The sequence below is a fragment of the Cyrtonyx montezumae genome, unplaced genomic scaffold (genome assembly GCF_038088225.1).
Source record: "Cyrtonyx montezumae isolate F1298 unplaced genomic scaffold, pur_monq_1.0 scaffold_30, whole genome shotgun sequence".
Classification (NCBI taxonomy): domain Eukaryota; kingdom Metazoa; phylum Chordata; class Aves; order Galliformes; family Odontophoridae; genus Cyrtonyx; species Cyrtonyx montezumae.
Window position 1 is genome coordinate 14,978,741 of NW_027072035.1, and position 27,590 is coordinate 15,006,330.

General features: G+C 37.2%; 1 protein-coding gene across 3 annotated transcripts in view; it reads right to left on the reverse strand.

The window, feature by feature from the left end:
* ZNF608 (zinc finger protein 608) overlaps positions 1–27,590 on the reverse strand; it is a 91,555-nt gene that overhangs the window by 18,043 nt on the left and 45,922 nt on the right. For all 3 annotated transcript variants that reach the window (XM_065744332.1, XM_065744333.1, XM_065744334.1), the window contains one exon: positions 26,545–26,800. In XM_065744332.1, the coding sequence (XP_065600404.1) occupies positions 26,545–26,800 (256 nt within the window). The remainder of the gene's footprint in view (positions 1–26,544; positions 26,801–27,590) is intronic.

The following is a 27,590-nucleotide window of genomic DNA, read 5'->3' on the forward strand; positions in this document are numbered from 1 at the left end:
GTCACATTCTTTGCAGCCTTTATTCTGAAATCTGATGAGCTGTATTGATTTGGGAAAATCATTTTGCTTCTTGGAAAAGTAAGACTCTAGCTTATTCACTGTCATCTATTTCTTTCTGATGAAGACAGTTGGTCAATATTTAGTTGACTGGTCAGCTAAAAGAAGCCCTGACTTCTTTTGTTTTCTGTGCCTTGCTGGCAACATTATTCTCCTCCAGCTTTAGTATAAAATAAATAGCACATTAGACTTCTTGCTAAGGGTGATTTGAAACAGTATTGCCCGTGGACAAAACAATGACTGAATGGTCAGATAGGGAGGCTCTGGAAGACTGGCAGCTTCTAGTCAGTAAAATCCCTTATCAGTTACAATAATAATTACATTATTTTCAGTTTATGTTTCTTCCAAAGATAGTCTGTCTAACAAGTAGAAGGCAAACAAGACCTAAATGCAAGCAGCCAGTTAAAAGGGAAACCGATGCTTCCAATCAAATACAAGGTTAAATTATACACTTATTAAAAGAACAATAAAAGACTCAAAGAAAAGCGTATAATATTCCCAGAAAGTAGACCAGTTGAGTCCCAGATTGCTTGTAGGTTTATCCATGACTGAGCAATTCTACTAAAATACAAGCAACTTGAAGTGGTGACTTTGAAAACTAGAAAGCCACAACAGTCAGAGTAATGTTCTCCTTTAAGATTTATATCAAAGCAATTAGATTTTGTCCAAACAAGGAAAAACTTGTGGATAAGTTGCCCTCACACCTCTTCAGTGTCAGGCTACGTATGTAGAGTGTTTACAATAAGAAGCACAAGTAATGTTATTATAAACTAGCCAGAGGATTTTCTCTCCAGATGACAACTAAGGATTTGTTTTTATACAAACCTTACCTTTTCTTTGACCAGTGTAACTGAACCACTTCACTATTCCAGTGATGATTAAAAATAAAACTGCAGTCTTACCCTATTTCAGCTTACTCTATTTCAGGAAACGCTAAAAAAAATACACTGAAAATCTATTAACATCTGTAAGTTCTGAGGAAAACAACATCTTTTCTCTTTTTTACTCCAGTAATCATAACTGTGATTCACATAGCCTGACTAAAATATGTCACATCGTCAAATTTAGAAGTAGGAGATGCTGTTCTGTAATCCCCTGAATTTCCAACTCCCTTCTCAAGGAGTTATTTCCACTCCTGTATTTCTGCGCTGCAGAACACACAGACTCCTGCCTTCCAGTTGAGTGAAAGAAAAAAATAAAAACAAAACACCACACAATTCACTGCCGTTGCTTGTATTGCTAGGACTAGATGTCATACGAGATAAGCAACGGAACATAGGGCTTTTGAACTCATCTATCACACTTGCTTCCTGCAGCTTATGTTAATTACCAGCTCTCTTCATCTAGTTATTTCTCTCCTAAACTCTTTCACTCTTAAAAGCAAGTAAATTGCAAAGCAAAGCAAGACGAGTAGAGAGCAAGGCACTGTTGTTTAATACAAGTAAGATCATAAAGGGAAAACAAAACCATTTTTTGTCACTCTGACAAGCATTCAGAAGCTCCTTAATGATTATCTTTCTCCTTCCTATTCTTCATTTCTGACATCAGACCACAGAAATACTGTTTCAGTCAGCAGATGGGTGAAAAGCAGCTGCAGGGAAGTAAGGAAGCTGGATGTGGTGTGCATGTGCGTGCATCTTTTAAAACAAAACAAAAACAAAAACCTAAACTTGTTATTTCTTCATATGCAGAGTAACAAGACATCTCAATTAAGTGTCCCAGCTCTGAACTCTGCTACTGCAAGAACAATTCACTCAGATAGTAAAAACCAAACAAATCGCTTATGACAAAAGGCACCCATAAACCTTGAAGGTCTTTGGTGATTAGTCCTTCAGTGCTGTGTGTCATGATAAAGACTTGCCAGGTGCAAACAGTGGTACAATTATTTATCAAACAGTACAGCAGCTAACGAAACATTAAAAAGTGGGAAAGGGAAGAGACAGAATTTGTGGGAAAGAAACAGCATGGATAAAGAAACAATTCCAAGCCCAAACCGTGAAAATGCTTCCAAATCTGTAGACTGCAGATACCAGAATTGCAGCAGAGCCAGGCAGACAATTCTGCTCAACCTCAAAGAGCTGCTGCTGATCCATATACCTCACTGGGATTGAGAAGCAGAGCCTCTCATAAATTATGATGCTTTATTTAAAGTCAAAGCATTTATTTCCTTTTGTGACAGCTTTGGATCCTTTTCATCTCCAGCTACCAGGCTCTAGAGAGAACACATTCCTGTAGCTCTGCTGGCAGCCAGCTGTGGCCTCAGTAAATTATAAAACCTCCTAACAAGCCATTCTTTACAAAGGCCAACTGCAGTTAGTAGACATGATAACTTCTTTATTATTCCACTCGCTGAAATGTAAAACAGCAATTTTAAACTGCTGGCTGAAAATACTCAAATCTACTGAAATACACTTTATGTACGCATGTATGCTAGTGTGTATACCTGCCTGCATTAGGTTTCACTTAACTGAATGAAGACATAATTGTCCTCCTTTCTCATACCTTGGGAGGAGAGTAAACACATGAGAAAACATATCCAAGACAAAAGGAGGGGAAGAACAATTGAAATTTATTTTGCAGAACTCCCTCAAGTTCTTGTTACAGCTAACATGGGATAAGGATCTCTTCTTTTGTTCACTCCTCAGGGTTTTCAAGGACATACTTTATGTTTGTGGAGGCAAACTCTATTAAGACTCTAAAACGCTGACAATCTACCATGACATTTCACAGTAAAATACATACAGCTAGCATCAGAGTATAGTCAAGCATACTGCAAATGTAAATGAGATTTCTCTCTCTATTTCTTTCCCCATCCATATACCTAAAAGGAATAACTTAACTGATTTATGGTAAGGCTCATCATTCCACTTTTCTGTGTAAGAAAAGCAGACAAAAACTGTTAAAGGTCTGACACCCATTTTCATATGCAATTCTTACACAATTGCTTTGGTTTAGAATTTGGATTAATATGTCTCTTGCTGCTAAAGTTAGCAGATGAAAAACAAAACGATGCTTGGAACTCCCTCTTCTAGATTTCAAAACCCCATAATAAGAATCATACATTACTAAACTTGAAAAATAATCTAAAAAAATTAATGTGGCTAACTGCTACAGTTTTTACAGCTCTTATCCCACAGATTGTGGGTTACTTTCCCTCAAAAAACAGCAGGCAATGATGCCTTTCCTATTACAGAATTCTTTTACTTTACACAGAAGACCAGAATAGTTACAAGTTTTTCAGTAACACACTTACCACACCAGTTCTTTTTTGCAAACAAGCCTAATTTACTATGACTAATGGTGTTCTTAAGCAGTAAAGACTTAGGACTTCTGTCAGCATCTACTGAAGCAAAGTAGTCATTTTGCTGGGATGGAACAAAAGCTAGCTACTTAACAACTGACTAGATTCAATAGGTGTCACAGAGCAGTCACTGATTTTGTTTTCCCTGCTTCAAATTACCTCCAGAGTGGGTAAACTTGTAAAATGCCTAGTTAACCACTTAGCCTCTCCTAGCTATTCATCAATACTGATGCAATGCCAAGAGAAGTTATCAGCTATTAGGTTTCCCATTAGTGATCAGTACACTTTCTGCTGGGTTTCTCTTTTGTTGACAGTCATAGCTTCGACAGTTTTCCTTTTGGTGTCCTCTGTGCAGCAAATTCCTCTTTCTCCACTCACTAATAAGAGCTAGGTAGGTTTTCCCAAATGTGCAGTGAAACCTACAGCTTCATTTGGCTCTTTCATGCACTCTGGCTAATCCACCTTCAACATACATTTAGAAACAAAACTATTCAGACACTGAACAAACTAATGTTGCATAAAATGTAAATAAACTTTTAAGAGTTCTAGGAATCCTAACATAATCTGTTAAAATCTCCATGTTTCTTTTGGCAACAAACATCCCTCAGATGAAGGATGCCTTCCTTCATTCAAGTACAACTAACGTGATGATAAAAACACATATTTCAATATTATTAGAATATTTTCCCATGTCAGAGAAAGAAAAAAGAGGCTGTAAGGTCAGACATGACTTAATTCCTTCCATGGTCAGACAAATGGTACCAAAATAAAGCTCGCTTTACTCCAGCTTCTAAACACAAATTTCTGTGTGAATTATGGACAGCACTTTGGCCTCATCTGAAATGTCAGTCTCTTAGGCTGATAAACTGTGACCCCAGGTGGCACATCCAGCCCCTCACAAGGGGCAGGGACATTACTGCTTTGTGCTGAAGACCACAGTATGAGATCCAATCCATCAAGCTCCCTGGCAGCTTTTAATGTCTCCTAGCAATAGGCCCAAGTCAAACTCCACAGCTTCTATTGTTCACATTTTGTTTTTTTTCTCCCCTGCTCTGATGAAGTTAGGGCAAGTCCAAGGCTTCAATAAGGAAGAAAGGCTACTGTGAGCAGCTCAGTGTTTATTGACTCTGAGCTGTGCAACAATGGCACAGAAGCCTTTTCCCTCAGTGTAACACATTCCTAATTGCTAATAATCATCAGGAACATAGATCAGCCCTTAGACACAGTCTGATATGAAAGGATAACTAACATTCAAACAGATGGTCTCATCATCTACGCACTTAAAAAGATCTCCCAAAACAATTTTATGCATGGCAACAACTATAGCCTTCCAGACTCAGAGAACTGTCGCACTGACATTGGTATGCTCTGTAGCATTACAAGGGTTTTAGAAAACCAGCGACTAAAACAATTCTGATTTAAAATATCCTTTGTGGAATCATGATGTGCTAACAGTGGACAAACTGCATTTTTCCTTACCCGTTCAGTAGAGTTTCAGAATCAGTAACATGTGCTCAAAATGGAAAAACACTTTCATAATTGACTCCCTGTCATTATTTCTCCCCAGCGTTTTCCTGAGGTCTAAAGATCATTTAAATTGAACTTGTGCTATCTGACAGGGAATAATAATGACTTGTCTTTGAAAACATCCAGCCTTAATTATTACAATTATTTTTAAACAACCACATATCACCTCTGCTGCATGCATAAACCATACTACCACCAATACACCATTTACACTGTCATTAGGCGTCGTTACCAAATGTGCAGAAACCCTTTCATCAGGTAGGAACTTCAACACTGCTTAACATGCTGGATTTTACATCCCAGCAGATTTCTCTGTCTTTTTAAGTGTTTATCAAAGCTAAAATTGGAATTAAAAAAAAAAAAAAGGAAGGATAAAACAGTTTTTAAAGAATTGTTTTCATAGAAGTGAAATTCCTGATCAAATAGCAGAAACCAAACTCAGTGACTCCTGAAATCCATCTCCCTGGGCACTGAATAAATAGAAAGAAGAGAGTGACTTTTTTTTAAACTGACCTGTAGCTTTATGCGATTCTGTCATAAAAAAATCAGCCCTTTGAAAAGGCTAATCTCATTTTAAAATACAAAATAACATTTGACAGTTAAATGTGAATATTTGCTCACTTCTTTAAACCTGATTATCAGTATTAAGGTACTGAGAGGCACTCCCAGTTATACTTTCATCTACATGTTTTCTCAGGCAGTGACTTCACATTGGATAGGAACTGGTAAGATATTCAGTGAGCTTTCTGTCAAGGTGCTGGTTGAAAGAACAGCAGCTTCCTTCTGCTAAATCCCCTGATAAAGCAGCTTGTTCTTTCAGCTGTCATTCAGTCCAGCATGGCTTTTCATACAAAACCTGAGGAGATCAAGTGCAGACTAAAGGCTTGTTTCAAGTGAACGATTCTCCCCCAGTCCCTGGATTTCAGCTGAAAGCACATATACACCCTAAAGAATGAGAACTACTTATAATTTGTAGTCAATCAAATAGAGTGTTTTCAGATTCTCATGAAGATAAAGTTTCAGTTATCTACATGGGTACTTGAATAAATAGACCAGTAAGAAAAGCACGAAGAATCACCAGCAGTGCTTAAGTACCATAATAAAAAATAAAATACAGCCAAGCTTTCAGTTTATTTATGTAAATACTACGGATTAGTCACAGTATTAGTAAATCAACTTTTTACCGATAGGAATATTCTCTTATTTCTTTTCTTAAAAACAATAACAATGAATGCAGCATTGCACTTCTGTCTCTATAGGGATGTAAGACGTTGCTGACAAATACTAGCATAAAAAAAAAAAGCAAAGTACTTCAGCACCCTGAACCATACTTCAGTGTAGGTAGAAAAAAGGATTCACACAGACAGTGTCAATTAGCTATCACTCATAGGCACTCTGTTCAACTCCCCATTATTTTTTAATGGGAAATAAATTTAATGCTATGATTGTCAGCTTACAAAGCTGAGAAGGAATGCTGCTATATTTAACCTGCATTGTTTTTCATAGGTGCCCTGTAGGATGAATGATATCTGATTTAGAAAAATGACAGTGATTTTACTGAGCTTTCCAAAATCAACACTCATTTTACCCATTTTAGTAGAACAAAACAAGAGGCTGCTGAAGCACATTTATCTCTCTGATGATGTATATTCACTAAGAACAGCCTATAAGGCACCTACTCACAGCAGCTTCAGACAGTTAGCCTCACCCACTGTTCCTTACAATTTAATGAACAGTCATATCCAACAAATCTCTTACAAATAGCCTGACAGTAGTTATTCTTCAGGCTCAAAAGAGAAATTTGTCATTGCTTAAATACATTTTACAGATGTAACAGATAAAGGCGATAAAAAAACAGAGCTTTTATAAAACAAAATTGACAGAGCAGAAAGCTGCTCCTCCAGAACATGTATTTGTGTGCGCAGGCGTGCTGGGCTTCTGTGTGCTGAAGGGAAGCAGACAATGACAGTGGGAAGCATGGGATGACAGTCTTCTCTGCCTTTCAGGAAACATAAACTTTATTCACAGAGTAAAAGCCATGGTTTTCAATCTGCATGTGTGATCATGAGAAACAGATTCCAAGGATATTTGGGGGTATTTTATTGCTCGGTATGTAAATCCCATTTTGTCCACTCATTATTGCAAAAATAGAGAAAACAATGGGTGACATTTCAAGGCTCTGCTTCAACATTTTCATTTTTTCAAACATTCACAGCTCACTAAGCTTTCATTTCAAATAAAGACCCATCAACATTTAAATAATAAAATAGAGCTGTGTATGTTTCATAAATTTTAAACTGGTTTAGAGCTCTTATTAAATGATGCAGACTAAATGAAAGAAACTCTTGAATATGTTTGTCCCTGTGTAACATACCAAGCTAACATTCCTCCTTAAATAAGCAGGAAAACACTGCTGAAATGCTTTGATAAATATGGCAGCAGCCTTAATGCAGGTGCAGTGCTAAAAACTTTCTGGAAATGAACAAAAACATTTCTTGGCTTTGGTTCATGTCCTGCTTTTCACAGCAGCTCTCTTAACATTTTATACCTCTTTCTCGGTACTTCATTATTTATCGCAAAACCAATCAAGTAGAAAAACTGTTGTTAAATCAAGAAATCCTAAACCTCAGATTTTTTAGCGTGGTTTGCCATGTTAATACATGACAGCATTATAAATATCTGCAAGTGTAGCCTTTTCTAATGGAAAACAAATCTATTTTTAAACATGGATGAGCTTCCCCTATGTCAGTAAGCACAAACTGACTCTCTTTAAAACACAGAGGAAACTGGTTAATTTCTTTCTCAATAAAATTTATGAAGCAATAAAAACTTTGTTGTACAAGCTGTGAGGTTTTACTTCCTCATCACATGAATTAATGAGGAAAATTCTGCCCTTCCCTTAGACTCTTACATCGGTTTCTCAGACTTGCACCAGGAAGGGCACCTTACAGTGGCCCTGGAAAATAATTCCAATTTCTAACCCTCACTTTTAAATTCCTTATAGTATTTGGCACTGAGCATTTTAATTTCCAGTCTCTTCAATGATGATACTGGTGAATTTGTGCTGAGAATTATGCTTAGTAATATAGTCTAACTAAAAGTAAAAGAAATGCCATGCCTAAACTAGAGTAACTGTCACCAGAACAAACAAGCATAATCTTTAATCCTACCTACTGACAATACTGAAAATATCAGCTAATTTAAATTCCTGCATTCGCTGAGCAAGATCAAAAGGCAGAAAAATCGTACTGCTTAAAAATATGTGCTTGCAAAAGCATGAGCAAAAAAAGGCTGATAAAGATTTTATTCCCAATATTTAGTCAGATTAAGTGTAACTCTTCATGTTTTATCACTGCTTGTGTTCCCTCTGACCACACGAAGAAAGCTCCTTTTGACAGAACACAAAAGCAAGGCTTCTGGGAATGTTTTGTTCTTTCTTTCAAATCCTTTGATGCATTAATTTCCTGACCTCTATCCTAATGCAGAACTACAGCTCACTTCATAGGTGATCATCTTTGTCAGAACAACTTCCACTCACACAGCTGCTAATCCACCAAAGCTAATCATTTTTGTCAGAAAGGAAGCAGGTGAAACAACACTATCATTATACTGCATGGAAAAATCTACATCACTCAGGTGGGCTTCCCCCTTCACCAAGTAGCAGCACAATATATCAAACATACAGAATCCAGTTCTGTTGGTTCCCGTTCATGAATACAGTTCCATTTTGTCAAAGTATTTTTTGTGATGAGGTTAAACCACTGAAAACTGTGAAGGCTCGCCAGGGTGGATATTGACCCTCCCATAAGCTGGGAGACAATTGTACAGAAGGAGCTCTCCCTTGCTCTTTGTTCTCTGCATTGCTTGTATGGCTATTACAGCCTTTTAACCAGGTGTCTGCCTTATAAACTCTTTGTGTTTCAGAACACCAAATCACCCACAGATGAGCATTTGAAACCACAAAGACATTAGCAAAAACAGTACTGTCTTCCTCATGTGCCTCCCACAATACTTTCTGTGCAATATCTGCCCAGAGGTTAAAGAAGCTTAGTGGGAAGGATGGAGTAGAACCCACACAATTAGGACATTTAATGAGGAGCAGAGGACACCAACAGGAAGAGTGCCACTGGGGAAAGGCCAGGCCTCCATATGCCTCCATCCCTTGTCTCCTGTTAAAGGACCACCTCCTTGAACCACAGACAAGCAAATGCAGAAACAGCAGATGCCACCATAAGGAGTTTATAACACTTCAGGAAGGTGTGAAAAGATTGACAGTTGGCTGCCTTTCTCATCACTTCAGAGAAAGACTCTCTCCCCACCTAGAAGGCATCATTTCCTCATAGTTTCACAGTGCTTAAAGGTTCTACCAACAATCTTTCGGGTATTTTATTAACCTATTTAGTTGGATTACAGAAGCAGGGTTTCTTCTTTGTGATCTCTCTTCTGATAGAGCTGAATCAGACTACTAAAGATTAAGGTAAATTTGTTTATTTATGGTAACTGCTAAGGGTACACAGGAACACAGAGGTCCTTCTGCCCCTCTTGGGAACTTAACTTTTGTCTATGGCTAAGGGGGTGTTTTCTCCTGGAAGACATTTCCTGCCCTGTCTGAAAAGCCAGAATTTTGAATAAAAAGTGGTAGAATGATCTGTGGAGATACCACAGGTGAGAGACACTTGCTTTCGTAAAAAAAAAAAAAAAACAACCAAACAAAAAAAATCCACGGAACAAAACAGCAGAGATGGAGAACTTCAGATTTAGTAAGATGAAGTGATGCATTCTTCTCAACAAAAATCTGAAGTCACCTAAAATGTGACACTACTTAATAAATAGTGCAGACTAGATTTTTAAGGAACATCCATGAAAAACATTTTTAGAGAATATACTGAATGTCTTTTTCCCTTCATCACATGGCAGACAGCCCAGATAAAGTTAGCTTCTTACTTCCAAGACAGTTCCTTTTTCTTTGCAGCATCAAATGTACTACACATACAAGCAGAAACAGCCTCTTTTAGTAGGAAGCCCTTTGGGAACAGGCAGATAAAAGGCTGCTTGGTGAACTGATTCAGAATCCAAGGGCTTGAGCATACAGAAGAATGCTTCAAGGAAACCCAAAAGCTCAGCTTTTTGCAGTCTTTTCTCAGCTGACTGGATTGGTAGGCTGGTAGAAAACTGCCACTTTTATCCTTTCATTTCTGAGGATGAGGGTCAGAAAATTGAAGGGACATTGAAAAAAGCTTTTGGGCAATGACTCCCTATTGCCAGGCAGACCATTCTAACTACCCTTCAGTTTTGCAAACTCATTTTACTTTATGCTTCTTTTCTTTTATAATGTCCCCTCCTCCACCCCCACCCCCGTTTTATTTTTATTTTTTAATAAAACTACTTAGTCACTGTGAATTATTACTGAGAAGACAAAATTCTGACTTTGGTCCATCAGAACATCAAAGCTTACCACAACACTTAGAAAGAGTATTAATACACTTTTTTTTTTTTCTAGTAAAGCATATTGAAATCACACATTGAAGCAACGTTGAAGGATAATACACTGAACAACTGTCTCCTTTAAGAAACTTCTGTTGTTCTGAAAACTTTATAATTTCTTTAATCATGCACAGACTAGCACAAAATCATACTGAAAATCATAATAATCAAGTGAATGATGAAGAGAAGGGAACATTGTTTGGTAAAGCTTGCTATTACTCTCTCTGCCACAGAAATTCACTTGTGGGGAAAACACCACAGAATCAGGAAAGTTTTAAATGCTTTTCCTGATAGATCCTAGTAAATAATGAAAAGAATGAGGAAAGTGGGAAGATTATTGTTCAGCTTTTTATGGCTGGCTGTCAACTCTCTTACAGACACTGTAAATAAAATATACTGGACCATATTTTGAGAATCAGAAAAAAATTTATTTACTCTCCAAGTAAAACTTGAAGAGGTAGAACCAATATCCATCAAAGGAAAAAAGAAATGCTAATACACACTTAGTGCTGAAAAAATATACAATTAAAAATAGTTTGAAAAACTAAAGGAGAATAGTTGTGCAAATTAATGACTTTCCAAACCAGACCAACAGCTGCTCTCACAAAAGGAAAATTAGTGTTCTTTATGCACTTTCACTCAGAATCAGTGGTATTCTTGGATCTTAATATGCTCTATTAAGTTTGTAACACGTCTTTCCCTAATTCTTCCTAAGATAACTTAAAAAGATTGCTACAAAAAAAAGCAAAGGTCACTGGAGAAGCACCAAAATTATGAGATACAAGCTTGGCACTGGTGTTGGTACTGGTACTAAAGATACAAGTTTAAGTCAAGCACATGCATAAATTCCCAGGCAAGAACACTCCCCCTGCCGTTGTTTTTTTTTTTTTTTTTGTTGTTGTTGTTGTTTTTGTTTTGTTTTTTTTCCCTTTCAGATGCATAGATTCAACTGTTAGTCTCTTCATTACTAGGCTGTCCAAAACAGAGTTGTTCTCTGTTCCATATTTGGTTCTCAGGAGCCCTTTATTTGTCCATGACATCTGTCCTTTAAATATAGCCTTGATTTTCTTTTCATTGACGTTTTAAAATACATCACTAAATGTTGTTCAACTGAAAAAATACAGGTGACGCATAATGTAATGTTTCTCTTTCTTTTTTCTCCACAGCTAAGAACAGAAACCTCTTGTGAGGTCTTCTGAAATAACAATTCAGAAAAAAAGTGAATGCTGAAGGCACTGAGTCAGTCTTCACAAGTCTTTTATTTTAAAAAGCAGCTTTCAACGAACCCATTTTAAATGTTTCCACCACCACCCTTAGTTATTCGTAATACAAGAACTTTCCTTTCCAACCCTTTATGTTTGGATATTTGGTAACAATAGTTTCTGTGTCCTGATGAGACTTGATATGTAGAGCAGTATTCTACCTGTTACTAAGCCTCCAACAGTGGTGTTTCTGTTGCAATTTTATTAGAAATGCCAGTTGAAGGCAGAGTATTGTACACACTATATTTTCCCAGCTGGATACCTCCGTGAACAGAAAGCAAAAAACATGAATGCACATGCACCATACGTCTGGCAGAGAAGAGGGGAAAGACTGCAGGGAATAAAGGCTGCAAGTTAGATGTGATGTTGGGTGGTCTAACACTGGTGGAAGATGAACATGTGAATGGGAAGACATCCCTAACAATATTGGGAATCACAGAGGGTCTTGATGCAGTTGACGGTGCTGCATCACCAACACAAAAGCCTCTGTGCAGACTGCTCAGGGGCCTCACCTCCCTTACACAAACCGAACAGTTGCATTTTGAGCCTTACGCCATTCATCTGTTCGTTTCTCTCATCCAGGCCTGTAGCTTCTTGTTTAATATTTAGCATGAAGACCTCTTAACCCTGAATACTGCCCAGCCCTTTTAGAGGCAACTATATCTAAGGGTCTTTTGTTTTCTTTGTTTTTCAGTTGAATGAGAACCAAGTCACCGAACACAAGACATATAGTCATGTCTTCACTTTCTCTTCAGAGATCATCAGGTTCAGTTTGCTGAATAAGTACAGTGGCAGTGACATCGTAATACACTTGCTGGCGCAGTATCTGAGCCTTTTCTGGGTAACAAGGATTGCAGTTTTTGTGATTCTTCATCACATAGACAGCTAAAGGTAATAGACTTTACCAGAAAAAGGATCAAAATCCCTATCACCAATGAGTGAGTAGAAATTACAGCAAAATGACTTTGTCTTCTAAACATACCACAAGGCCACAACATTTTTCTATCTAGAAAATATTGAAGCTCTCAGATTCATGACAGATTACCACTTTTCAATCACTGCTTGCCTAGAGATCAGAGTTTTGTGTTCAAGACTTTCACTCCAAAGATTATGGTACTGAAACAAAAGTACTGAGGCAAGTAACAAATGCCATAGTTTATGCCTCCGCAATCTACACCATTAAGAAATATTCATCTGCCAGTGAAGACCTACTCCAAATTTAAAAGTCATCAGTAAAGAAGACAGTAACTGTCACAGCAGCAAAATAGTTTGTTATAAAACACGTGTTGCTCTAATAGCATGTCTTCCCAAAAGTTACCAGCTCTCACTGCTGTTAACTAGCTTCCAAATTTGCAGTTTATCTTTGTCATTCTCCAGATCACCTCCTCCATTAGAAGCAGGGAACTGAAAATAATGAAAACCCACTAAAGTTAAAATGCTCACAGTCACACTATGGACAGCACCAATTACCATTTAAATAACAATGTGAAACTCTTTGAAAAGGAAAGGCCTTTTGATCTCCAAGATTTAAATGCTGAATAGTGAGAATCTGAGTTCTTTAGATTTCCAAGAGAAAAGGATACTAAAAAAAAACCAACAAAAACTATGACACAGGTTGATACTCATGAACTTAAATCCCTAACATGTTTTACTGTTAAATATAGCTCTTGTGACGTGTAATTAGGGCAATCTCATCAATCATATGCTGGTTATTGAATGCTTACGTGACTCTTTTCTTTCAGATCATTCTAGTGTGAAGGTGCATGAAGTAGGAAAAGCTGAGAGACCAAAAGTGAAATATATTTTTTGTTCTTCTCCTTGTGAACATTAAATTTCCAACTTTTCACTGAATCACACATTGCTGTTAATGCAGATTTGGCAAATCTGAATGCCTCGTTAAATTCAAATTCAAAACAGGGTAAGGTCAAATGGCATTCAAAATTTAATTTGGGGAGAATTATGAATCCTGTTCCTGTAGCAGAGTCAAACTGCACTGAATTGCGATCAAATTTCTGTAATTTTTTAATGTTTTCTCTGGAGAGCTCTGAAGGTATGATACTTTTGAAGAGTGGTGTAGCCTTTCACAGCCAATGGAGTTTGCTGATGCCACACTTCCTACCTGACACAACACTGGGTCTGCATGGCATATTGCTACAACATTTGCTTTACAACTGCATATTTAAAAGGAAACCAGTGACTGATTTCCCAAAGACTTACAGGCATACATTTTCAAAAAGGAAAAAAACAAAACTGTTATATATCCACACAAATCAAAATTCACAGAATCATGGCAGCTAGCCAGAGAAACTACTCCAGGTCTGCTCTTCCATCTGCTCGGTCTGTTAACTATCAGAAAATAAAATAAAATAGCTTCTTCCGCAACTAATTCTGAGAAGAACCCTTTAAAATACAAAATTAATTATACAACTTCAGTAATGTACAATGTCTTACGATGACCAACATACGTAAACAAAAAAACCTCAGAAATAAGGAACAGTTATCTCCCCCATTACTGAAAAGGTCCTGCACCAAGGGACTATCGGTGATCACAAAACAGATGTCTCTTGATCTTAGAAGCAAACTGAGCCTCCCAGCAGATAAGCTCAACACAATCTTGATGTAGTTAGTGGGTGATGCTAGCCCTTCTTGTATACTTTGTATATACCCCAAACTTTTGAACGATGAGAGTAAGAATAAATGCATGCCAGAGCCTTGGTCACTTCCAATCACAGTAGTAGCATAAAATGAAACTGTCACTTAGGCAGGTTTGTTAACTTGCTGCCACTGCGAATCATACACAGTCCTTGCATATCTCCTAAATGGGAAGTAACCTACATAGATCAACAGGCTTAGCATTTTCTAGCGGTAATGCTTTCAGATACTTGCCTGCTGGAGCCCAGACAAGTGATTCTCAGTTTAAGGCAGTGTATCTTGCCAAATTTACTACTTTGTGTTTTTATCTATAAATTAAAATATCATAGTAAAGACTTGCATAGGTTTCCTATGTCCACCATGGAAATGGTTTACAGTAATTAATATAATACAGGTTCCCACTTTACAGATTAAAAAATAATTTGACAAGGAGCACTTTCAACAGCTGCTCATAAATCAGTCCACTCTGCTTGCAAAGTTCAGCTCAAGAGTTATTGTGTCTATTGTGCATCTTAAGGTTCAAAGAAAGATTATTCATGCATTCATTCATAGCCAAGAATGTTTCCCAGAAATGAAATTTACCCTTCAAAGCTGACCCAAGCTTAACCGTTAGGTTGACTGAATAAATTAATTGCACAATGATATGCCATATCCCTTTTCTGAGGGGTTTTTGATGAATTAAGCAAGCTTTACACCAATAGTATGTTAATGGCCCACATTCCTAAGTGTAAATAGCTGCTGTCCATAAACACTGACCACCTGAGTAACAGGAATGCAAATAAATCTCTTGGTATACAGTTCATCTTTTTAAAGTATTTTAAAATCACAGACATACAAAACTGCTTTTGTGGAAAAAAGAGGCTAAAAATAGATGAAAGCAAATCTGTCACTGAGAGCCCCAATAACCAAGTAATGTTGCCACTTTAAGAACATTAACTCTGTCATCTACTTTTCATATGCACCTATTTGCTTTTCTCCCAGTGTGGGGCTTCTAAATGACTAGACTAATCACAAAAGAAAGCCCAACTGTGAGTGTTTTTGTAAAATACTAAACTAAAATGTTGGAGGAGTCCCAGAGCAACTTTCAGGAGTAACTGCCTGGTTCAGCTAATTCAGTGAACATTCCAGCCCTTCCTAGCTACAAGCCAGTGCAGCTAGACGGAAGATTAATCACGTAACAATTATACTGTGTGTGCTACTGCCAACAATGCAAAGACTCTAAATCTCCTTGAAGCTGAAAACAAATTAGTAGCTTTGCATGCATCAAGCTACCTGTCCAAATGGAGGGTGGTATTCACAGCAGCGCTGCTAGCTGTGCTCCTTGAAGATAACTCTTTGAGGATACAAAAACATTTTCTCTGTCACTTCCTTGTCTAGACCAAAGGAACCATTTGTAACCTGATCACCACCTACGCTACTGAAGAAATATCCCTCATAAGTCCCTCTTCTTCAGTAAGTCACCTGGTTAGATAAAATCAAGATTAGAATAAAGAAACAAACTTAGCCTTCAGCTTTGTGATTCATAAAAACTGATAAATTGATTGATAAATTTGAACATTTGTGCCAGCTGTAATCACTATCTGAACATTTCATCTGGCAAAACCCCAGATTGGTTTTCATAGAATAAATGCCCAGAAATGCTAAGCAATGTCATTCTCATCAATATGAGGATGTTTGCACGGAAAGTATAGAGTCATCAAAAACCTCTTTTAAAATTGAGATGGCATCTACAGTTTCTCTGGTACAGCAAGTGGAGGTGGGCAGTTTGCAAAATAACTCCTCTGGAATAAAATGTGTTAAACAAATGACAGAGGTTTTTCACACACTGCATCAGCTGCAGCTGGAAGCACTTAAGATGTATCTCTGCTTTACATCAGCATCTGCAAAGCAAACTTTGCTGCCTTTGTTTCTCGTCTCATCAGAATGTTACGAATATTTTCTCAGCTAGCAATGTTTCCAAAAATTCTGACTTGCCAATTTAAATAGAAACTAAATACTATACCATTATGTTTCAAAACCAAAGATATTTCACTCCCATCTTAAACACCTCTCCAATTAGGAAGAAATGGGGCCTTGCTGGGTCCACACATTGGCAAAAGAATTGGCCAAGTTGAGAAAGTTCAGGGAGTGGGAACTATGCAGCCACTTGCTGCCACAGAGTCACATTGGTCTAATGCTCTTATATATACTGAATTCATAATTTCTGTAAGATTAACTAATAAGACTTTCCTTCATGCCATAATGGAAAAAAATGAAAGACTCCTTCAAGTGCATGAGGACCATGCTGAATGACCACTCCTTATTTAAGAGTTCCTAACAAAACAATCTGATTTTTGCAAAGTGGCAAATACTAGTAGCTTCCACCGACTATACTTCAGATTTTGTCACATTCAAATACAGGTTTCAAGCCTAGAATTTGTTACCATTCTCCCACATTTTTTTCTTAAATTACTATTTGAGCTTGTAACCAGCTTTTCTTCTTACTCTCAAACTAAATCAAGTCTGCTGATAGCTTATGGCTCTTCTAAAGATACAGGCTTAGAGGCAGACAAATTGAACTAGTTTCACAGCCACTGATACTGACTTGAACAAAATTTCTAAAGAAACAAAAATTGATCTATTGTAAAACTTTTTGAGAAACCAGACTTTCTGAGGTCATGTCACACATCTCAGGAATTTAATACATTTGCAGACAGCAAGGAAAAAGTAAAGCTTTTTTAAAATTTATAACGCATATTAGAACTCACACTCTTCTACAAATTGACATCAGTTTATCTCTTCCCTAAAGGAAAACAGCTCCTCTAGTGAAACCTGAGACTGTTCTTTCTACTTATAAAATCTCCCAACTAGAGAGGGTCACACAGCCTCCCTCAGGCTTTAAAAAATCCACAAAAGCCATTTCTGTATGAAAGCAAGGTTAAGCAGTATAGGCTCAGTCACTGTAGGGGAAAGTAAACAGGCAGTAAAACATAATTACTTGTTTCGACCTACTTAAATGCAGAAGTTTTAAACAGACTGGGAAAAAGGACACCTCTAGGTTAACCAAAGATTTATCTGGAAGCGTTTCTCCACAGCACCTGTTCACAGTGCTAACAGTTGACATTTCCCTAAAGGTTAACTTGACTCCATTTTTTTGATATCTTTATGCAATTTCCTAAATCACTGGAGAAAAAGCAAATACATTTTTACATTTTTATGTAAATGTACTTCTTCTGATTTAGCTGATACTTCCTTAAGAAAAAAAATAGAATTAAAGTAAAGGACTAAAATTCTGGCCTTGCTTTTTTATTATTATTATTATTTTTTTACTTTATTTCTTTATTCGAGGTGTTATTTTTTCCTGTAAATCTCATGGAATTTAGGGATATAAAATTGATGAACTTCAATTGTGATTTCTATTGCTACACCATCTGTAATAAATCTAGACTTCATTTTTTCACTCTAAATCAAGAAAGCTATTTTCTGTGAGCTTTTCTTTTTTTATATTCTTTTTCTTCATTCTCAACCTCTACTTTTCCATCTACCCACCTTAGAACAAAAATACAAACTGCAATCTTTTTGTAACCTCAAGGGCCAAGGAACTTCTCTGCTCAAAAATTTTAAATCAATGTTTTTCTTCTGCTTTTTTGATTGTCTCATATCACCAGCAGTTTCGGACTAGTAGCTAGTTAGTATCAGATCAGTAACTACTGGAAAGGATGTTGAATGTACACTCAGGGTGACAAAATTTAAGTTCCCCAATTATTCTGAAGAATGAAGATCTGGATATCACTCTACACGTTGGTCTTTCAGAAGAGAGTTGTGCAGCTTTCTGCTACACAACTTGAAGAGGAAATAAAAAAGATTATAATTTTATTTAAATATATATATATCATTTTATTAAATGGGGATTTTTCTGTGAAAGCATAAAGTCATGAACCAGGGAGAAACTCATTCACCATACAGCAGAATATGAGCAATATTTAGGAGTGTAACAAACTAGATGATCACAGCTTACCAAAACTAGTTTAACTATGTACAAAATTTTAGTGACTCTAAGAACATCTTTAAATAAGTGGTTTAATTCCTGACTCACACTAGTTAAAGACACTTCCATTGTGCTTTCATTCCTGACTGCAGTGGCGCTTATTCAGTAAGAAGATGAATGTAGACGCACTTCCTTTGTCAGCAGTCCACCTCTGCCCTGTTATCCTCAGATCCAAGCACAAATATTTTGTAGGGGATTGGTCTCACTTCTAAACAATCACCTGTTATTGAGATTTTCATTTTGAGAACTAACACCTCAAAACTTGTTTTTCTTAAAGCATTTCCTTCAGTCTTCCTATCCTCAGGGCTTCAGCAGGCTCAATTTCACATTCAAATAGCTCCACACAAATGCTCCAAACCACAATTATCCTCCTCCCTTTTCCTGTGCACCTTCCCCACCCCCTTATGCTTGTCTGTAGAAATAGAGTAGGGAAACTTCCTCTGTAGCAGACAGACAAAACACAGAAACATAAGCATTGTCTAAAATTTACTGCTTTTTTTTCATTCAAGCCTTGGGTTACATCAAGATAGTCTTCCCACTGAGCCATAGAATGTGCCATTTACCATTTCTCTGTAGACAGACTGGCTATTACCACCCTGGCAAAAATAAGACACATTGGATATTGTCACTCAGATATTGTCACTCAGTTACTTCAAATGAACCGTGGTCATGCTCTGCTTAGCATCACATCTGTATCTGCAAAGGAAAGCAGTAAGACAGGCAGGCATAAAGCAGTAAACAAATTATGCATCCCTTATGCAGTGGAGGTGCACAGCCTCTCTAAACAATGTTGCAGGACTAACACTAGATGGAAACCAAAACTGCATACATATTCAAGGACTAAAGTTGACATTTAAACCCAAATTTAACATTCAACACAACATTATCTTTAGACACATTTCCTGATCTGAAGCATTGCATAAGGACAGAATGCAAGGGGTGATGCACTGATCTTTACTTATCTGTGATGATTTATATCACCAAAATAAACACCCTTAAACTAAAATTAATGTTCAAATTAATAAGTAATTGAACATTCCTGAACAAAAGGAGTGCTCTGAAGAAGAATCAAAATTAAATTCAACAAGGTCAAAATATTTCTCTCTAACCTATAGCTCTGACAGCAGGAAACATCTATAATCCATTTTGTATTTCTCCTTCACTGGGAAGGTTCATACTGACACGATTTATCTACTGTTTGCTGGGAACTAGGAGCCTGCAAAGGTTTGGTTATTGTAACCTGGCTGAATCATGGCAACTCATTACAACTACATCAATTCAGCCTGGCTCCAAAGAGGAATCTAACACCTTAAAACCACTTTTATATGGATAACATGGAGACTTGCCCCTAAAATCAATATCTTCTTCAACTATTTAAGGTGAAAACACAGTCAAATATTGCTCGCAGACCAGAAAGCCCACAGTATCCTGCGCTGCATCAAAAAAAGCACACTGAGGGAGGTGATCCTGCCCCTCTGCTCTACTCTCACCTGGAGTACTATATCCAGATAGGGAGTCCTTGGTGCAGGAGAGACATAGACCTGTTGGAGCACATCCAGAGGAGGGCCACAAAAACAATCCTAGGGAAGGAACACCTCTCCGAATGAGGACAGGCCAACAGCAGCCTATCAGTATCTAAAGGGGGACCATAAGGTAGAAGAGAACAGATTCCTTAGCAGGGACTGTTGTGACAGTTTTCAGCCCTGGTGATGCCATACTTCGAGGACTGTGTTCAGTGTTGGGTCCCTCATTACAAGAAAGATGTTGAGACCATGGACTGTGTCCAGAGAAGGGCAGTGAACCTGTGAGGGGTCTGGAGTACAAGTAGTACAGGGAGTGGCTGAGGGAGCTGGAATTGTTTAGTCTGGAGAAGAAAAGGTTCAGGGGTGACCTTATTGCTCTCTACAACTGCTTGCAGGGAAGTTGTGGTGAGGTGGGGGTCTCCCTCTTCTGCATCACTATCAGGACTAGACAGGACTTGACAGGACTAGAGGGACTGCCCTCAAGTTCCACCAGGAAAGATTCAGGTTGGATATTACACTTTTTTTTTTTTCTCTCTGAAAAAGCAGTTAGGCACTGGAACAGGCTGCTCAAGGAGGCAGTTGAGTCACCATCTCTAGAAGTGTTCAAGAAATGTTTAGATGCTGTACTGAGGAACACAGTTCAGTGAGGAAATACTGGTGGTAGGGGGATGGTTGGAGGTTTTTTTCATCCCTGCTGATGCTATAATTCTATGGTTCTAAAAGAGGGGAGATTTAGATTGGATATTAGGAAGAAGTTTTTTGCAATAAAAGTGATTAAGTACAGGAATAGGATGCCCAGAGAGGAGGTGAATGCCCCATTCTTGGTGACATTCAAAGTGATGTTGGAAGGGGCTCTGTGCAATCTGATCTAGCTGTAGATGTTCTTGTTAACTTCAGGAGTGTTGGACTAGATGGTCTTTGAGGGTACCTTTCAGCTCAAACAATTATGTGATGATTCTATGAAGCAGACAGCAAGAAGACTATTTGGGAAACTGAAAGGTGTGCTTAACAGCCTGTTCACAGTTCACTTTGTGGTTATTTCAGAACAAGCATTTTGGCTGCAAATATATAACTGTCATGAAATATGTCAAAATGAAATTAATGCCCTACTGGCTTAGAACAAGCACGCCTTTTTCCCACACTATCCAGCACTGTGTGTTTCAGGCAAACACGTAAGAAACACTGCAAAAAACAACATCAGAATTTGCATTCATAAACATGTACTTACCCTGGTAAGGTCAAGAACAATGGTGAGATGATCAAGAAGACCCCTTAGACTCAACAAATTCAGTGCACCTATTGCTAAAGTCACTCTCATAGTCTGAGTCCTGTAATATTTAGGTCTTAAAAAACTTTTCTCAGGTAGCCTGTGTACATCCCAAAATACTCTACAGCCTGTGTACATCTCCCAAACTTATCTTGTAGAATAAAACATACCACCAGCTTTTCTGCAAGCCTGTGACTTCCCATTTCTTGTGTGCTACAAGTTGCTATGTGATGTGTGCCGATCATCACACTCCATAAACCTATAACAGTGAGGTAGTGGAGGCTGACATATTTCAAGCTTCACTAAGTCCATTAATTTACTGGCTCTGATCTCACAAACAGTAGAAAGAAAAAAACATCTCAGAATGTAAACATGTGTAGGCTTCTTCTAAACATATTATGTTTTGATATTGGCTAGCACTCATATGTCTCAGCTGACTATTTGCATGACAGTGGAAAACAGCTGGATTTCAGGTGCTCTCTTAACATAAACCAGCCAAAAAACTTTATCTCCTCCATGAATTTTCTCTCTAACACGGACAAAACTGTTTATCTAACAGGGACAGGCCTGACTTCTGAATATCCCAATGCTTCTCTCTCAATATCCACAATTCTACAGTGAAGATAATGGGTAAGAATACCAAGATGCTGCTTTCTGTTGTCAGCAAGTTAATGTTTGACACTGCTCATAAAGGGAAGAAAATAAATGCACCCAGCCTGAAATCTTATCTGGTTTTTTTTTTTTTTTGGTTGTTTTTTTTCCCACTTTATTGCTTGATTTAGTAAACAGCATTACCTCCTTCTATAATCCTTGCCTGAGCTCAAGACAACAGTACTGGCGGTTGGATTTGACAACCTAAGAGGTCTTTTCAAATGCAATGACCCCATGAACTACATTTATCTGAATTTCTCTGTATTATTGTAAGGTTCTTTGACATAATATATTAAAAAAACAAACAAACAAACAAAAAAAACAACCAACCAACCATTTTCTCTAATTTCTGAAATTTTTTACCTAAAATTTTTAAAAGCTTTTCAACAAAGGTTTCATGTCTTTGTATACATGAAAGTAGGAAAGTATGGTTGCTAAACAACAAAAAAATTGCTAAGGGGTATCAGAGGCAGCCAGAATACTTCTCATTCCTTTAATTCTATACATACATACACATCGTTACTTATACACGCATGTATGAACACATAAATAACCAGAGACATTTACAACAGACTGTGTTCTTTCAAAATAGATTTTGCAAAACTAATACCATGTAGTAAGACAAGGAAGAATCAACCTCAGTTCTGTGCAGCAGGTGTGCTTTCAAAATGTCTGTGCATATTAGATGCAATGTGGCAGGCTGAAAAACCCACCCACAAGTATCAGCGTGTCTTTGTCTCATCTAAGCATTCTACTGCAAAACAGTGTCAGCACTGACACAAACATAAATCTGGAACACCCTAGAAGTGATTCCACCACATTTCTGAGATCTAGTATAATTAATTACAGCAAACTTCAGACTCCTGCTTCTTATACTCAGCAACTAGTCTCAAGTTATAAAATCAACAAGGGAGCCCTGACCAGAGAACACGATAAAAAACAGAACTAATTTTTCCATTATCTATTATTGAACAACACCAGAAGTTGTACCCAAATCACGTAAGAGGAAGAATGTCAATGCAGCAATGCAAGAACTCCAACACGGCATGTTGACAGCTTGTTCTGCACTCAGAGGTAGTAAGGTGATGGATGCCTGTCTCCTACACAGTTTTGAGGCAAACAAGACATCATCAGAAGTAGTGCTTCTCACATCTACAGGCAGATTCTATTACTAGATGCTGAATGAAAAACAGAACATAGCCCAGGGCAACTGTGTGTGAGAAGCTGGTTGGTAGTTTTCCTTTTTTCTGGGTCATTTTTATTTCTTCCAGGAAACAATTACTACTTTCTTCAAAAGTGTTCTCCCAGAAGATGATTACCCCATTTAGCAAGTACCCAATTCTACATAAACCTTATTTCTCAGTATATGAATGCAGAAAGTATAGAAACAGACTATTGCTTCCCAGAATATCAGGGGGGAAAAAAAACAACAACAAAAAACAATCTCCCATCCCTCCCCCCCATAAAAAAAAACAAAAAAAAAACAACAACAGTAAAACAATACACTCCAGTAACACTACCAGATGATCTTTCATGACAGAACTCTGCTATTACCGGATGGTTGTTTCTGGTATCAGATGTCCACATTAAGCTGTCAGCTTGCAGGTTGTCCTGCCTGTGACCATTTCTCACTACTATAGGGTAACATCAACTAGTTATTTTAAAACATCTCTTTTTAAATTATTTTTTATTATTTTGCTTAGATACTTACACCACTTCGGATACACTCCCAAGACACACCTAAACAAGCGTATTAGAGAAAAATGCAGACAGCATACTTATGTAGAAATTAAATACTGATGCAACTGCAAAAAGCTCAAATGATAACAGGCAGTCTCAGTACCATTCTACTAGCAAACTACAGATATGATTAGTTACGATGCCTTGCAACAAATGAAATGTGACATATTTCAGATGCAAGATTCCCTACACATATCTTAGGATTGAAACATTCCAGGAAAAAGAGTCTGATTCATTAAATCTGCTCATCAAACCAACTGAATTGAATGCTGTAGAGTTAATGAAGAAAAAAAAGCTGTAGTTAACAACACTCTCTTTGATCAGTCATGATTTTGTGTGAATCCAGTGCGGCTTTTCTTCCCCCTTTGGAGTGGCTATCTTAAAAATATGAGTAATAAAAGCAAACCACCATTCCTGTGGTCCTGAAGAAGAAACTTCTTTAGCATCCCCAATAGAAAACTGGTTACTTCAGATACTGAAAATCTTCAAAACATGCATTCTTGAGTTCATCTCTAGAAAGCATGTATTGGAATTAACATAGACTGCTCAGCAGCACATTTGGGTCACAGTTCTGATATGCCATAGGATATGCAGACATCCTACCAATCTGTTCTAATCACCTTGCAACTCACCTTACAGAGTGACTAAATCAGATACAAAATAAGTCAAATATCTCCAAATACAAGGCAAGGTCAGAAATCTTCATACCTTAGCTTCTTAGAATTCTTCTACCTTAAAAGAAAAACCATCTGTTTTATGGATAGATAGATGTCAGTTTGCATGTGTGTTTTTAGTAGGTTTTGGAAAGCAGTGAATGAAGTGAATATAGGAGGAACATATGGATATCACAAAAGAAATTTATATTTCATTTGGGCATTATGAACATCAAGACGGTTTTAGATCTTGCCAGTTATGGTGATTTCAACATATTCTGGATTTTCACCAATTTTAGGAAAGGTCATGGTCTAATTAAAGTCAGAATCATAACTGGAGAAAATGAGTATCCAATAATCGTGCTTCTGTTAAAGATAAATAGAAGACCCATCTGCACCCTGTTTTCTAAAATTTGGCAGAAATTATTTCAGGCAAGCTGCTACGTAGCTGCTTTCATGAATGTGTCAAAAAATTTGAAAACAGCTAAATATATACATATGTGTGCTCCAAACAGCAAAATTCAATTAAAATGCAAAATGGATCATTAGGAACTCATTTTTCATACTAGAGTCTTGGTTTTGAACACTGGTTTGGGAAAAAACAGAATACAAGTTATGATATTTTCTTCATTTAAGCAGAGTCTGAAACAGTATGACATGAAAGACAGCAGTACAAAATATTACCTTTAGCCTCTTAATCTGCATTCTAGCAGCTACATTTATACAACAATTTTATATCCCACTGCATGTACTACTGTACTCACTTGCAGAAGTAGCATTGCAAAGCAGTACTTGTAAAGCCATGAAAACAAGTACATTCAAAACCGTTATGTTCAAACATGCCATCATCAAACTCTTAGCTGTTTCAGAAAATTGTTTTAGACAAACCAGGAGAAGGTTAAGGGACTTAATTTCTTCTAAATAACAAGAGCTTTTAAAACAGTGGAGTGCTGAGAAACTAGTAAATGGAATGTCATCCTGACAAGAATGCAGTTTTTTTAACGCTTCTGGTGCCAAAACCTCTAAGGAGACAGGCTTCTTAAATTCAGTGGGGGTCAGAAGTTTAGTTTATTCAGCAAGAATAACACTATTAACAGCTACTGCTCTTTCATGTTGCTACAGTTAACGCCCACACATTTCAAGTCCACTTAATACGGGAATGTCAAGGAAAATTGGAGTGGTTACAGGCAGTCATCTCTGCGGGGATATTTTAAAACTGAATTTATATTGTGCTTTAAAAACAATCTAAAAGGATCAATGCACCTTATGAATCTGCTGTAGACATACACAGAGAGAAAGATGGATGGATGAAAGCATATAAAAGCGAGTAAATCTGACTCTCTCTATTGATTTTTGAGAGGACAGTGTAGAGCACTTAGGTGAGGTCTTATATATCACTGCAAAGGACCAAATGCTATTATGCATATCTGCAGGATGTCAGGATTTATCATGAAGCAATGCACTGCTGTACTCTTTCATTTTATCCTTTTGTAAATAATCTTGTTCTCACAGTTGAGGGTGGTAGACTACTAAGAACTAAATAATCCTCAAAAACAAACAGAAGAATAATCATAGGAAGACCATCGTACAGCTACAACTGGAGAAACCCACTACTATTAAAACAAAAACTGCAGTAGGTTAGGGTATACATACAGTATTTTTAGCATTAGCTTGAGAAAGCTGCTTTTTTAATAATAAGTTTTTGAAACCAAGATGGAAAAACCCGCATATCACAGTATAATCCTCTTTCTACTTGGTTCCAAACCACAGACAATCACATTTATTATTTGCCAAAGCTCTCCAGCTCTACTACTTGGCTGAATACAGTCAAATGGTATTACAGAACTTGGTCTAGTTTAGAGGGCATTTCTTCACCAAATGGAACACCTCCCTTAGAACGTTTTCTTCATAATGTTTCAAACAACCAAAATGCAAAGTTATCAGAGCAACAGTCAAAATTTATGAGGGGTCTCTAGGGCTTCCATCATTATAAAATGGTGCCATCTTTTTATTGGAGTATCTGGGTCCCAAAATTCTCATCTTTTTAAGTGTTAATCTGAGCCATTCATAAATCAATGCCTCTCGTACATTCCTCTCCTCATGCACATTTAAACAGCACATTTACACTATTCCGTTAGCTTTTTCTTCATATACTTTTCTCAACAAAGCAGTGGGAAACAATTCTAATGTTAATTGGGGTTACATGGTAGGTCATTTGGAAAATATGACTGCTTAAGTAATAAAACATATGTCATTTGTTTTTATAAGAAAAAACCCACTAGCTTAGCTAACAACTATGACTGCCACTGCACATTATATTGTTCTCGAAGACTACTAAGTCAGGCAGAGTCTCCTAGTTAAGATATCTAATAGACAAGCCTAATGGAAAAAACAATTTACCTTCTTCAGTTTCATGCCACACAATTCCTTCCAAGTTCACGCTGGTCCCAGGCTCACAGGGTCCAAGGCATTCAGGTTCTGTTACTACTCCAACTTCGTAAGTATTTACACCCACTGAACGAGTCCGTACCAAAAGCTGCTCAACTGGTGCTGCAATATTGGATGAAGATGGAGAAAAGTAGGAAGGCAGAATCTGAGGTGTGATACTGCTGGAAATTGGAGGTGGAGGTGCAGGCACTGTAAACAGGGGATCAACCTGAAAACAACAGACAAACTTACTATAACGGTGCTGTGATATTAAAAAAATAAAAATAAAAAGCTAAAAACAAACAAAAGAAAACCCAGTTTGCTTACACTACATTTGTGTGTGCAGGAATTTGGTGTACTATGAGTAATTTTAGTTTTATGGGTTCAATTTTGCTGACATTAGTCAAAATGCTGCACACGAAGAATTACGTACAAAAATATCTATCACAGTAAACAAGGCAAATTGCTAAGTTTCTACAAGACTATTCCCTGTTGTCATAGACTGCTAGTATGAAATAACAGTGGATGTTTCTTTTTTTTTTTTTTTTTGCTTGTTCGTTTTCTTCTTTTTTTTTTCTTTTTGAAGAAAAAGGGATTGAGGCCAATCTTTTTTTTTTCTTAGTTCTGACAGAGACTGATTCATGGACAGAGATTTATTTGGTAAATGGGCAACTTCATTTTCTATTTAAATAAAAGCATTAATAAAGACAGTTCAAAGACAAATGACATACTTTTTTCATGTGCATCATAGAGAAATTCATATTTGGAACAATTCCAATAGCTACATGCTATAAAATATAATCTCTTGTCACCCAGCCTTAAATTCTTAAATGCATTGAGGTCATCCACCTAACAGGTTACAGGTTAACATTTACTTTCTTTCACTTGAAATAACAGGTAAGAACTTACAGATGAGTTTGCCCAAACCATGTAATTTCTAAGGGCTTTCAAAATGCGTACATGTAATAACACAATTTGCCAAACAAACAGCCTGTACACAGACAACTCAGACTATTTAA